This window comes from Atractosteus spatula, chromosome 3 (genome assembly GCF_055471065.1).
Source record: "Atractosteus spatula isolate fAtrSpa1 chromosome 3, fAtrSpa1.hap1, whole genome shotgun sequence".
Classification (NCBI taxonomy): Eukaryota; Metazoa; Chordata; class Actinopteri; order Semionotiformes; family Lepisosteidae; genus Atractosteus; species Atractosteus spatula.
This window is the reverse complement of record NC_142708.1, coordinates 43,450,643-43,465,924: the sequence shown is the minus strand read 5'-3', so window position 1 is coordinate 43,465,924 and position 15,282 is coordinate 43,450,643. Positions and strand designations below refer to the sequence as shown.

The window sequence follows — 15,282 nt, the reverse complement described above, 5'->3', positions numbered from 1 at the left end:
GCTTTGCTGAGGGCTGGAATCCTGGCCATAGGACAAGGAGACCAGGAGCCCCACGCAGGGTGACCAAGGGGCAGCTGCAGAGCAGGAGATGGGGTGGAGGTGGGAAATCTCCCCTCAGCCCGGCGGCTACAGTCCCTGCTATTCACAGGGAACAGCGGTGATGTCACCGCACTGGTAAGCCAGCTCTTTCAACCAATGGAGGCTGTATGCGTTACACTCTCCCCCGCTTAATTAGCCATCCTTGGCGAAGGGCTATCTCATCCCACTCTGACACCAATGTAACACTCCAGGGTTCATGTGGGCCCCCTCGCCGCTGCCGCATCAGGTCAGCCCCCCACCATCGGGGACTCGAACCTGGGCCTCCGGCATCACTCAACAGGGACCCAGCCTCTTGAGCCAAAGGGAAATCTCCCGTCAGCCCGGTGGCTGCGGTCCCTGCTATTCACATGGAAGGGCGGTGACGTCACCGCACTGGTAAGCCAGCTCTTGCAACCCATGGAGGCCGTATGCGTTACAATCTTTGATAGGAAAACGAGTAATATTCCTAGATACGTTCTGAACGAAAGCTGTTTAAACGTAGTTTAGTGACTTGCTACTGTCCAGGTGATAACAGGAGGGAAGGTTTTGAATGGGAGATTTGCTAACGTGGTGGCGAATATGCATTTGCCGTGAGCAGCCCATTTTGTTTTAACAGGAAAAGTAACTGGTTAGTCAAACGCTAGGTGTTTCGAATAGACAGGTTAGCAACAGCAGGTCCCGGTCTTGGGAAAGGCATGACCTGCAGATGTTGAAAAGCGACGAAGAGTCAGATCAATAGCTAGCTGGTACGCGAAGAACGAGAAAATCTGCAGCTTCTGGCTGAGATCGACTGTGCATTGGAGCAGCAAACAAGAATATTGATTGAATGGTGTAGGCAGCGTCTTAGTACTGTCTATGCAAAAATGCATGCGAGACAGCGAGGCTCATGCAAGAGACGTGCAAGAGAGGGAGATAGGGATTTCATAGGTATTTATAGCATTTGGGTAAGATTACTCAGCGATTACTGACAGCTGAGTCTGATTGAGTTTGATTGTTGTCATTCCTCCCAAACTTATGTTATAGACTCCATATAGTTTTGTAAAGATGAAATGTGTCCCATGAGTACAAGTGGTCTTTAGAACACATAAAAGTCCTAAATGTATGCTGATAAATGTATGCTGGGGTAAACATTTCTGGGTTTCTGGGTTTCTGAGTTTCAGTAGACATTGTTTTGTTGGGAGGGCCTAATACCTTTCCTCTTCTTGTTACAGGGAGGTTTGCATTCGCAAGGATGGAAGGATTCATCTCACAGTGGTATACTTTGGAAGAGATCAAGTGGGAGAAGTGAAAGGAATACTGGAAAACACATCAAAGTAAGCAGAGAATCAGCTTAGATAAGATTACCACTTAGAAATTTGAAACACTGTTTACTATACTGTACAACCCCTCAGAGGTTATTTACTTTTTGTTTTTCCCATTTAACTACAGAACATAATTTTTAGATATAAAAATAAATCCTTACATTTATATAGCGCTTTTCTGGACCCTCCACTAAAAGCGCTTTACAGGTAATGGGGTCTTCCCTCCCCCACCACCAATGTGCAGCTGGGTGATGAGACAGCAGCCATAGTGCGCCAGTATGCTCACCACACACCAGCTATCAGTGAGGAGGAGAACAGAGTGATGAAGCCAGTTCACAGATGGGGATTATTAGGATGCCATGCTTGGTAAAGGCCAATGGAAAATTTGGCCAGAAAGCCAGGGTTACACCCCTACTCTTTTTGAGAAAAACCCTGGGATTTTTAATGACCAAACAGAGTCAGGACCTTGGTTTTACATCTCAACCAAAGAACGGCAATTTTTACTTTATAGTGTCCCTGTCTCTATACTTGGGCATTAGGAGCCGCACAGACCACAGGCTGAGCACCCACTACTGGTCCCACTAACACCACTTCCAGCAGCAACCATAGTTTTTCCCAGAGGGTCTCCCATCTAGGTACTGACCAGGCTCACACCTGCTTAGCTTCAGAGGGCTGCCAGTTGTGAGTTGCTGGCTATACAGTATGACATAACATATAATACAATTTATTGGAAATATACACATTTTCATTGGAAAGTTATTTATAATAAATCAGCAGCTTTTAAGGGTCAGTAACCCAAAAGCAAATCCCTTGTGAAATAGCACATGGTTATTATTTTTTTAAGTTAGATTAGATTCACACACACTATGATCAATACCACTACCTGAGTTATATCTGTATCCATATTTATAAAGCATGCTTGACTGAATGGATTTTTCCTCCAAAAGATACTCCACTCACACAAGAAAATCAATCATATTAGCATTATGACACTGGATTTTAATTTCTGTATCTTTGCTTTGTAATATATCAAATTGCTTTTCTAATAATCATTTTACCAGATCTTATCTGGTCAAATATACCTGATCTTGATATCAGCTAATCCAAACAGAAAATATTAAAATTGTTCGGTGCAATAACAGAATTGTGAGAATTTCTTTTAGTTAAAGCTTTTGAATTGCTATAATTTGGTGGTGCGTTGACTCTCCTAGTGAGTTGATCTCTGCCTCTTTAGCAAGCTTTTTGTATTGGACAGATAAAGCTCAAAATGGCAGAAAGTCTCAGTTTTTTGATGGCCTGCTGAGATCTGGCAATAAGATATTTACTAACCATTGTACTTGCCAGATGGGCTGTTGTGGTCTGTGCTGCTTGAGTGAATTTCTGTTGTCAGTTCCTAGGTATGGAAAATAGGAAGACAAGTTCCCCATGGGAGTTAATCACAAAGCATCTGACAGCACTGTTAATAGATCTGTCAGACGGGCCATGTTTCTATAATGCGTTTTTCTTTCCTGTTTTGCTGAGTCATTTCTTAAATATGTTTGGCTGAATCCTCTGATTTGTGAAGGTTCTAAAAGTATTAGCATAGAGTTAGAAGTCTTCTACCTCAGGCATTGCTATGAGATGGTCCTATTGTTTATGTTTGCAATTTTAAGAAGGTTGCCATACAGTATGCCAGTAACGTTTTCATTTTTCTGTGTAATGTGTGCTTACAAAAGGAACGTTTTACATGTCCAACAATAGCTGTAACTTAAATAATAATAATAAATAACAATAATGGTTTCTCAAATCCTTTATTGCAACCAAGGAACCAGATGATTATTACTAGGTTAGGCTCAGAAACTTTTAGTGTGGGAGAAACTTCAATGACGTCATGGAACATAAGAAAGGCTAGACCAAGGCCATTCAGCCTTTCAAGTCTGTTTCATTGCTAATTGATTTGAGGATCTTATCCAACTATTTCTTAACAAAAGAAGAGTATCAGCTTCAACAACATGGCAGAATATCTTATTCCAGATTCTTCAAACACTATGTGTAAAAAAGTACACTTGTTCTCTTGTTCTCGGTTTTATATTTTTATTTTATATTTAGGTTTTATATTACCATTAGTTTCCATTTGTTTTCTCTGGTCTGTTATTATTTACTCTGACGTGTTGTCAATGTCTTTGAGGACTTTGAATACTTCCTTGTAATACTTCCTCGATTTCCTCGTAATCTTTCCCATTCAGGACTGAGACTCAATTTCTTTTGGCTCTTAGGGCCTGACCATGTACAGCATTTGTTTGCTCTTTGTTGGAACCATTCTGAATATGTTAACAAACAAATACACTAAATAGGGTCTTAATAGAACAATGTGCAATTTTAAATTAACATGCTTAAATTAACTTGATTAAAATTCTCTTAAAAATGTGCTTTTACAACATGACTGAATACAGCCGCATTTGTGGTGATTGGATTAAACCCAAGCACAAGAAACCAGAGAGCTGCAGAACCGCCCGAAGAGGCTTGACTGGTTGGGGCTCTAGCACTCTGGGATGGAAGGAAAGTGAAGTGAAAGAGGGTGCTAATAGAATAATTGAATACTATCCGCCAGATCTTTGTCAGCCCTAGCCAGTCAGTAACGAGACATGACACTCTGTAGAGAAGCTGACTGTCCACATCCCACAAGAAAAGAAGAAAGGGTGACGTGGTGAAAAACCAACCTTCAGAGAAACTGCCCACCTCGGCTGTCAATCATTATCAGGCAATAATCATCTTGGGACGTCGCCCTCTCAGCTGCCGAGCTCCCCGAAAAAAAAGAGAGACCACATTGGTCTGGTGGACAGCCCTCTTGAGTAGTATATATACTTTATTAGTCGAATAAATAATAAAGACAACTGAAAAAATAATAAGGACAGCTGGCCAACGGAGCAAGGGCTGCCCTGGCTGGTCTGCTCAAAAAAAGAACAGGTGAGGATCATGGGTCTGAGGAAAAACCTGCTCTCTGCTTCCCTGGCAAGAAAGAAAAAAATCGGACTTCATTCAAACTGCCCAACTCAGCCTGCCAACCAGAATCAGGGATCCCCAAAGCACTGGGTGTTGCTCAAAGTTGTTACCAAGCTCCTGGGTAAAAGCGGCACACAGAGTGGCAGAGTGGCAAGCTATTTTGAGAGAACCCACCAGGTTCACTGTGAAGGCTTCACTGTGAGGTTTCACACAATACTGGTGAGACAGGAAAACCCACTCGGTGGTCCAGTTGGAGGCCTCTGGAGCCAGTGATTCAAGGTACATGCCCTAAAAGGGGGTCTCCTCTGAGACCAGGCCAGGAGTGCGCTCTCAACTTGGTCTACCGGGTTCCTCATTATGATGGAAGTGCCCAGATAAGAATGCCAGTGATACCCAGGTGCCCTTTGGATCAACAGGGGAGACATCTGCTAGGAGCGGGTGACAAGGTAACACATCTTTTGTCCCCTCTCATCTTCCAGATCCCGAAGTGAGCACAGCTGCTGGGGACTCTCCCAGTCAGAGTCTGAGAACATAATAACCCTCAGGGAGATCAGGCTAACGCGGTGTCATTCACTAAGCTTCGAAGCACATTCCTAATGCCTGGCTCCCTAGAAAGAAAAGGAGAAGGCTCTGCTGGAAAGGAAAAAATAGAAAAAAAAGAAAAGTGACCCAACAGCCAGAGAAAAGAGGGCTAAGAAAAAGGAAAAAGCCCCGAAGAACTAGAGAAGGACTGCCCAGAAGAGAAGCCAGAAAGGTGGCAGGGATAAGGGCAGTGAAAGAAAAGACCAGGGAACAGGACCCTCTGGGACAGGCAGGAACAGGGCTGCTAGTCTGAGAGAAGATGACTGCACAGAGAGAGCACTGGGGTTCTGGACAACAGAGGCTACTCCCTGAAGTGAGTCGAATGCCCAACAGTGAAGAGGAGGCCAGTGGGATAGAGTCCAGGGTTCCAGAGTGAAGGCCAGGGGCCGCCGTGCAGACTGGAGTGCAAAGCAGAGTGCAGAGAGGAGTGAAGCCTTGGAACCAGAGCTGCAGTGCCGAGTGATGATTTGGAGACGGAGCTGCAGTGAAGGCTGCAGTGGTGATGCGGGGTGTTTGAAAGTGCGGGTTGCTTCAGGGGAGAAGGGTGAGGGTAGTTGGCAACGTTGACCGGAACAAAGGAGCCTCAGCTCTCGGCATGTAGCCCACTCAACTTCAGAGCATAATACTGTTTCCACGCTCTAGGAAAAGGGGTCATACAGTCTTCCAGGACTGGATGACTGCCCATGAAAAGCCACTGAAGTTTCAATCCACCCGACTAAAGAATAATGGAGATAGTTTGCATTAAAGCATTTAAATGATACTGTAACCATGTGGCAAATTATGTTGTGGTCAAAAGAGATAAAATGGGAATTTTTGGTCTAAATACAAAGTGTTACATCTGACACACCCATCATAGCACATAACTTGTTGAAACCTATCCCTACTGTCAAGCATGTTGGTGGCTTTATGTTACGGAACTGCTTCTTATTGGCAAATCTTAGAGGAAAATCTTCTTTAACCTGCTAAAGGCCTAAAACTGAACGAAGACACCTTTCAGCAGGACAATAATCTAAAGATCAAAATTACACTGGAAAGACTTAACATGAAAGTGAAATTACTTAACTGGCCCGGTCAATGGCCTGATTTCATTTGATAGACAATCTGGGGCAAAACTTAAAAATTGTTGTCCATCAGTAATCCCCTGCAACTTCACAGAACTTGAGCACATTTGCAAAGAAAACTGGATGAAAACTGGACAGAAAAGCATGTTTAACCAATTCAATCAAGTATAACATAACAGATGACCTTTCCAGATGCATCTGTCCATCAACCAGCAAAATCATGATGGTTAAGTTATCTGCGATCTTGTTTCTGTCATGGTCCTGAAGTAAATTTCTGATCGAAAATGCTGTTTTAGTCTAAATAGTAAGATATTCTTTAAATCAGTCCATCTCATGAAATAGAAATTCTGAGCCTTCTTGTTTGACTTGACAGAGGCCATAAATAAATACTGGACAAAATAGGCGAAAAATAAGATTTAATTCACATCAAAATGTTAAATTGAAAGTTTGTATGCAAAATAAATTGTAGAATAATTTTATTATCATTTTAATGGAGTTTAAATACAGTACATAGCTTAGGTTCCTGGAACCAGTGGGGTGACAATGGTTTTGACTGCAGTTGTTAGGAAAGTCAAGTTCCTAGCAACTGCAGTAGGTGTCTCTTGTAATAGCTGTTTTTTTATTTAATAAGTTCTTGACTCAAAAGCTCCAATTTAGTTTAACTTATATTTTATTTTTTATGTTTGGGGAACATTAAGGTGTGACACCTGAACAAGATTGCACAACCGAAACATTGTGTTTCTTTTCTTCTCTTTTCAGCATGGAATAAACCTGTACTTGTTCCTTTGCAGAATACTGTATTCAGATTTAATGGAAAAATGCACAGATAAAAAGAGATACAGTACACTTAACAATACTTTCTGTAAGATTTTCTGCAATGTAGAAAATACCTCTTCCAGAATGTATCAAAATAAGCTCTTTCTTCCATTTCTCCTGTAGTCATCCCAACTGCAGCCATTTTTTCCCTCCCTCCCCCTCCCATTTCTGCAATTCTGCTTCCTCTGTTCTGTCTCCCACATTTCCCTGCACTTGTGGTCGAGAGTCTAACACCCTACATCCACTAGCTGGCCCCAGCCTATCTTTCCTGTTTTGTCTTTTCCTCTTGAATCCTCTTTTCTGCTGTCCATGTAGGAGCCCTGCCAGTCACTGATGCTCACGTCTCCCCATGGATGCACATGGCATTAGTCTACACAGAATCTAGGCCTCCCCATTCATAGCTCTCATTGCCCCTAGTGCCTGTGCCCTGCTTGCAGCCAGTTGTGTGATGGCAACAGGTTCCCTTCTTTTTCCCTCCTTCTGCTGGCATTCAAGCAGTGTGGTGTCAGACCTCAGTCCCCCCCCAACCCCAAGCCTCCAGGAGCAACCCCTGTCATCCAGGCTCCTGTGATTCAAGCCTTCCTTTTCAAGTGAACTGGACTCCTGCTTGATATTAGTGACTCCTTACTGAGCAAGAATGAAGGTGCACTGCATCAGCAGTGGGCCAGAGTCCTCAGTCACACTAGTGCCTTTGCCCAGATCCAGGAAGTGGCAGTAACAAGTAACAAGCTCAAGCTCATATCACACCAAGTCTCAGATCACACAGAAGTGTCACATTGGTATTTGGTCCCGATATTCATCAAATTGGCCAGAATGATGATAATAATATTAATAATAAAAAAACAGGAAACAAGAAAAAACAATTAAAGCAATGAAAACAGCAACAAAGGAGAAAAAAAATAATAGCACCAAGGAACAGAAGGGTTTAGGATGTAATAGATGCAAAAGGGCAGACACAAATATCTATTTAACGAAAGCCTTGTTGACAAAGGTTTTCAGTCATGGCATTTACATTCAATGCATCAAGGTCAATTCCCCTATCAGCCCTATGCATCTCTATTTTAAGTCCTGCAAACATCTCAAAGTGGTTACTCACCACTTGCTCCTACACCACTTCTATGCAAGAAGGGGGATCAAATTCAGCAGGCAGAAGCACAAGTTCTTCGATAGCTGAAAGCTGACAAGCAAACAAAGATGTGCCAAATAAAAATGTGTGGAAAGGGATCAGGAGGAGAGATATTTATATACAGTATCAGAGCGGAAATGGATGAGATTTGACCTTCTCTAAAACTTGACTTTAAAACTCCATTAAACCACAGTGTTACCTGTTTCTAAATCACTGTCCAAAGTCATTTGTGTGTTATGTATATCTAATAACATTCTTGCCATTTAGTAATTGAACACTTTATTAATGTAGTTTTTAAACTGCAACTATTTTATTGCTTATATGTTTAGTATTAGTCCATTTCTTTTAACATGACTGGTGGATATATTTATTCTTTTAATTCAATTAATCTTTATTAATTCTGTCATTTTCTATATAAATATTGGCATCATATATGCATAGGTATAGACACAATTTTTAATTAATAACTCTACACAAGGTTGACTCCAACCCCGGTCCTGAAGAGCCCCAGTCTTGCATGTGTGATAGTTTCAAAATGTCGCACATCAGACTTAGCATTTAAAATTAAATTGAAGTTTCTAAAGTCCTGAAAATATTTATCGATGTCCAGCTAAACAGGTGGACCCTTCAATTAAGAAGTCAGAACATCTATCCATCCATTTTCTAACTGCTTCATCCAATTCAGGGTCACAGAACCTATCCTGGCAAGCAACAGATGCAAGGAGAGATACAACCTGGAACATTCCTATAACATAACAATAAAATGTTACATCTGGAACATTTCACAATTCACATACGTCAATTCCAATCACAATTTTCTCAACATCCTATTTAGCACTAAGTAGCATCCCTTTAGATGAATTAACAAAGGCTGACTGTATTTGCGATATCTGAATTGTGCATGTCCATGCACCAGAAGATTTACATGCACATGTAAGAAAAGATGCAAAGTATGGTGTACAGTGGACTCCCATTTTAAATTTGTTATACTTTTTATGTAAATTCTTACATAAAGGCTGTAGTAGAGCTCTGATAACATAATTACATGTAAATTCACAATCACCCCATTAGAAATTAAGCACATTTTATTAATATATGTTCACCATGCACTGATGACCCAGTGAAAAATACTTTCATTCAATAAATACAGAACTAAGTATATTTTTGGAACTAGCTTTTGGAAAAAACATTTCAGACTTTGTGCTTAGGCATCTATCCAGGGCAGAGTTCCTCATACCAAATAGAAAAACAATGTTTTAATGTCCTTGGAATTCCTCAAACTTTTAAAGGATAATTTTTGGGGGGTATTTAGGAAACTCTTAAGCTTCTGTTTTTCTTTTTCAGTTATTAATAAACTCTTTTAAAGAAAAGAGGAATACTTTTAAAGTGTTTTGGGAAGAAGAGAGGAATATCTCAGGAGACAGGTCTTAAGAAAAATCTGGTACAATACTACATTTTCAAATTGCATCTGGATCATTCAGTTTTGAAGCAAACTTCAAATTCACCTTTTGATTTTAATACTACTGTAGCTGTCATGTGGACAAGCATAGTTCTATCAACCTTTTTCAATTAGGAATTTTTTAATGTATATCTGAAATTACTTTAATGAAGCATTGCCCTCAATTATGAGGGACAATTCTGAATGTTTTTTTAAAAAGTGATGCATTGTTTCCCTGTAATGTATTGTAAGGTTTTTCTACATCACAGAGGAAATGGAACTTGAAATAAACATCTGTTCTACAAAATCTTAACTCTAATCAGGTGCTCTTGGGGAGTATGCGCTGTCCATTTGGAATGCATGTAACAATATATAACAATGTGGTGGTGCAAACCAGTTCAAACCAGGTTAACACAGACATACTGTAACTTTTGCACACAATCAGCAGACAAAACATACACCTTCACATACACGGGTTTGTTTCTATATGTAAGTAAAGTTAATAAACATTTTAAAACGTAACAATAGTATGTGTACCCTCCTCAGTTTTGGTATTCTAAATTATGATACTACTTTACAAATAATAAAGCTAAAGACAAGTATATTACATGCATATTAAGCCATGCTGCAATATATTTTGTAAAGAACTGACATTTAGTGTAATTTATATGCTTTAATGCAAACTTCTTATGTTTTATGATTTTTCTACTTTCTGTGCTTTGTTACATCTTCTGGTAGTCATTAAAATGAAATATTTCTTGCATCATCACATTATTGAGTGAAATCCACATTCCTTTTGAACAAATCTCAAAGGAATAGAGAGATCACTTTATTAGCCATATACAATTTCTTGCATTAGGAAGTTGTCTTTTTGCATACCTCAGCTTGCTCTCTATGAGACATAGACACACAGACAAGGAGGGAGAGAAGCTTGGGGTTAACTATTGTACAGCACCCCTGGAGCAGTTGGGGTTAAGAGCCTTGCTCAGGGGCCCAACAGAGTAGGATTCCTCTGCTGGTCATTGGATTTGAACCAGCAACCTTCTAGCCACAGGCACAGCTCCTTAGCCACAGTGCCACCACTCCACCCCGAATATGCAGGGAAAATGGAATGGAATTCTTCAAATGAATTGTAATGCTGGAATACAGAAAGAATAACCATGTGCTGGTATTGGTAATTTATTTGACATGTGGGTTGTAATCAAAACAAAAAGGACCATTCTATTCAGATACTCTAACGCAAAGTATTGACTTTTTAAAAAAAAGGCAAATCATAATTATAGGAATTCAAAGGTACAGATTGAGAATAAAATATAAAGTGTCACATACTGTATCACTGCTCTGAGCATGCATGTTAATTACATTCCAATCCTGTCTTCAAATATTTGTACAATGCTAAGCTTAAATTAAGGTCAGAAATGGCCACTGTGTGAGGTATTATGACTTGTCTTCTATCAACATATGTATAGCTGTTGTGGTATGTAGTTTGCTAAATGTGAAGATTTTATATTAAAATATATTCCATTCTATACTGTATTTTATTTTCAATAACAGCAAATACATAGCATTATATTCATACTCTCATATAAATCAAAATAACTTTCAATGTTATTGTCTTTCAGCCAGGATGTATTGTAACAATTTACTGTACTGTATGTAGAAACAACAATAAATTAAAGCAAAACAAAATTGTACCACCAATTGCCAGACAGGGTACCAGCATGGCATTGATCCAGTGTAAAGTCTAAATGTTGGCCATTTTCTCACTACTAGCTCAACAAGGACATGACTTTGGCTTAAGGAAATTCGGCACTGTCTATCGCACAATCCTGTTTCTGGTCCTGTCAAGCTAGCTCTCTATTGACAAAAGCCTCAAGCTGAGACATTCCACATTATTTTTAGTTAATTCTCCATGAAATTGAGTGGTTTTTGTTTTAAAGATATGCAGGCAGCTTAATTTTATTGCCTTTACTTGAGTGGTTCAAAAAGCTCTTAGCTGAATGTAGATTCAAACACCAGAGGCTATTGTATCTGCAATTACTTATAGCTTGTGTTGAATGCACTCAAAAAGTAGTAAGTCACAGAAAGTTACAACATTTTGGATTATTTTAGTCCACATTTCCACTTATTTTCTTTTGGGGGTGATGAATATCAATATCAAACTTTACAGTGTGGACCTTGTCTCTAAAAATATTGTCATTAAACTTTTTTAGAGCAAAATATAACATTGAATAGTTATACAGGTGTCAGCAGCCACATAGAGTTAGCTTTTAAAATTAAAACAAAAGGCCACACTGAATTCAGTTCCATACTGTTGCTATAGTAACTGCATTAAAAATAACATTTCCTTTGCCTGCTGTCCATCAGGTATTCTCTCATTTTTGTATTTCTACTTATTCAGTACATATTTCTTTTGGTTTTACCCAGCTGAAACTCAGTGTCAGTTAACTAAGCAACCACTAAAGTATTTTCCAAGATATTTAACTAACTGCTGTCTTTCTTCCTTTTCCTCTGTTATGCTTTTATATTGTATTTTCTACTAATCTTGCATTTAATACACACTGTTAAAATGTTTCCGTCAAGAGAAAAATGAAAATAGAGTAGCATAAGAATATAGCAGAGACACTTTACCAAAAAAGAAAGCTAAAAGTCTAAGTCCAAGTCTACTAATTTCATTAGAGAACAATTACGGAATTTATCTAGGTAGGAATGCATATTTCTTTGACTGCCACTGGGAGGGTTGTATTGGACATTTATGTCAGTAAAAGCTGCAGCAGTTTTCAAAGTGTTAACTTGTCATGTACAATATCTTAGACTCTTTCATACTGATATGAAGTTATAATGTTTTATAGTGAGCCATCATCTTATGCAATTAGCCACTTGAGACTTGCTGAAACCTAAATGCTGTGGATTAAAATTCACAGGGATTACAATTTTGAAAAGTTCATCCCATTATTCTATATTTGCAACTTTTGGATAGATTTCTTGGATTAATGTCTTTCCTCTTCATATCAGTTTTATGCCGTAAGTAAGAAGTGACAGAGTTTTCTTACTGTTATGTTCTTTTGCATGATTTGCATAGAAAGTTATTCACTGCTTTAAAGATACAAGGCCAGCAGGATTTTGTATCTTTTGAATGTGTATAGAAAAAGTAGGATATAGCAAAAATGTTAAGATCCCAAACCTGATGAGTCTCCCACTCAGGTTGGCCCTGTTATTTCTGATGATCTACAGCAGTTAGACACTAAATATATTAAGCAGAAAGGCTTGGACAGTCAGTCAATGTTAAAAGAAAATATAATAAAACAGCAATGAGTTATGCCAATCATAAATTATTATTTTAGTGATACATATAAGTCAATGATTTTAAAATGTTTATATTTTTTAATTTCATTATACACATATTTCACAAAGAGAGTACTTGTTATATCAGGATGAGCAACTGTGACATTTAGAGTTATTGATATTTGAATACTCTCACTCACTAGCTGCTCACGGCTAAACAAATCGATCTCTTGTTTCTATTGCACATGCTTTGTAGAAATACAGTGGTTCTGTTATATGAACTTCATGTTTCAACATTCTTATTCTTACTCTTTTTTGAGGTGGCAGAAATACAGCAGGTTAAATCTAACTTGCTCCAGAATCTCCCCAACACTTTGTGGAATAAAAACTCCACTAAAATGCATTTCCATATGCAGTAGTTTCCACCTACTGTATATCCTCTGTTTTTGCTTCACTCTTAATTCTATCCATTCAGTGTTCTCAGTTTAAGACAAAAAAAGTCAGTTTTTTAGCCAGTAGGTGTAGAACATTTCTTTAATCCCAGGAATGTATCTGATCAGTCTTCTCTGTACTGATCCCATTGCAGCAATATATAGGTACAGTATTTTGTGTAATGTGTTGTGTATATGTGTTGACCAAAATTGCACATAGTATTGAGTAGGTACACTTCATTGTAATATCCTAGATGTGGTCTTACTAGAACATTGTATAATATAAACCTAACATAACATGATTTAAATTCTACACTTTTAACTATATATCCTAACATTCTGTTTCCCTACATAGTCTATAAGATGTATATTATGTATGAATATAAATAAACACCTATGTCTTTTTGATAAGTAGGTACAGTACCTCATGCTGTGTGTTTCCCCATCTTATATTTCTAATGATGTTTTTGCTACCTGAATACAATAGTCCACATGTTTCTAAATTAATTATAAAATATTTAAATCTTTTTTAATCTTATTTGTCAACATTGTTCTGTTCTACTACAGCCCAGCTAGGTTATTAACTATACCAAAATCCAGATCATTAATGTAAATTTGAGAAGTAATGGTCATTAAATACTGTTGATCCATGTGATACTCATGTGATCCATGTGATTAGTAATATTATCCCAGTATGAGCATCCATTGATTATTTATTAGTTTCCATTTGCATTCTATTAGTTTTGTATCATTACTGGTGTTGGTTGTACAAATAATTCCCAAAAATTAGTTTAAAAAAGCCTGCCTTTTCTAAATGCATGTTGAGTATCCTCAGGAATCCCAGTAATCCAACTAAACATGTAGTAACCAGGTAAGCACCTGAGTGAAACACTCATTTGATACTGTACTGAATATCATCCATTTCCCTTTCATTGTCTAGATGTTTCAATTATTATTTCAGATACATTTTAATTAATCCTTTACCGTTCTTTTTCTGTTATAATAGTGAAGTGACATTTATTATTTAGCCTCTATTACAATATCCCTTCCTCTCTCTCTTGACCTTTCTATTACCATTTTACCTTTGTAAAAAAATTAGCTTTCGTTCTCCGTTCTCCATAATTTCTTTTAACTATTGCAATCCATTCTCCACTGATTGAATCTATCCTATCCCATTCTACACCACTAAAGAATTGTGTCATTCATTTAGAACATTTTTTTTTTGCATTTTTGACTTGGACTCTACCTTTACAGTTTCAAAATTGACTTCAAAGTATGTGGTAATTTCACATTTCTCTAATGATTCTCTCACCTGTTTTCTTCACATTGTGTTAATTACTTGAAAAGACTAGAACAACACAGACACTCTCTCGTAGGTTCTCTAGCAAATAAAGTAAGAAAGATGGCACTAGCCAGGCCAACCATTTCAGTTTCAGATGCTGACATTTCTAGATGTTTTTCTTAGACTTGAAAGTCAAAGTCTCCTGTAAACACCAAACATTGCACATAATATACAGTATATTCTGAATATTGTATGATGCTAAATTACAATCAGTATTTTGTGGTCTATATCATACTTCCAGCACTACATCTTTTGGGTGCTTTTAATGTGTCTGATCCATATGGATTATTAATTCCTCTTGGTTTCGCTTCTATGTCTGTTCTGTTTGATATGTACAGTGCTACAGTACATCTCCCTTTTACCTATTGCCTATGTCTTCTGAATACCATGAATCCTATAATGTTGTATTCATCTCCATCACTCTCTGTGAGCCATGTTTCTTTGCTGGAATTACAATTACATTATTATCTCCTGTTAATGTTGTAGGTTCTATCTCAGGCACTTAATTTCCTGATTCTTTCTTTTATTATTCCCTTGGGTTTTCCTTTAGACTTTATTCTCTGAGTGTCTTCCTTTGAAAATGTCTTTGCTTTCTTCTGATGTTCGTGAAATATTTGTCTTCGATGAATCTGTAATAAAATGCATAATTACTGCACAGGGAAATGAGCTTTAAGAACTTCACCTTCATCCAGCTAAATGAGGAATTTTCACGGGGAAGAGGGCTTGACATTGGAGCTCGAGCCTGGAAGGGCAACAACATCCTCCTGTTCTTCTGTGATGTGGACATTTACTTCACTGCAGAGTTTCTCAATTCCTGCAGACTCAATGCACAGCCAGGTG

The 15,282-nt window shown here is 38.3% G+C and overlaps 1 protein-coding gene across 1 annotated transcript in view; it reads left to right on the top strand.

The window, feature by feature from the left end:
- Positions 1 to 15,282, top strand: part of csgalnact1a (chondroitin sulfate N-acetylgalactosaminyltransferase 1a) — a 55,571-nt gene that overhangs the window by 32,055 nt on the left and 8,234 nt on the right. Inside the window, exons 4-5 of the mRNA XM_088910748.1 lie at positions 1,290 to 1,391; positions 15,101 to 15,279. Of these exons, the coding sequence (XP_088766874.1) occupies positions 1,290 to 1,391; positions 15,101 to 15,279 (281 nt within the window). The remainder of the gene's footprint in view (positions 1 to 1,289; positions 1,392 to 15,100; positions 15,280 to 15,282) is intronic.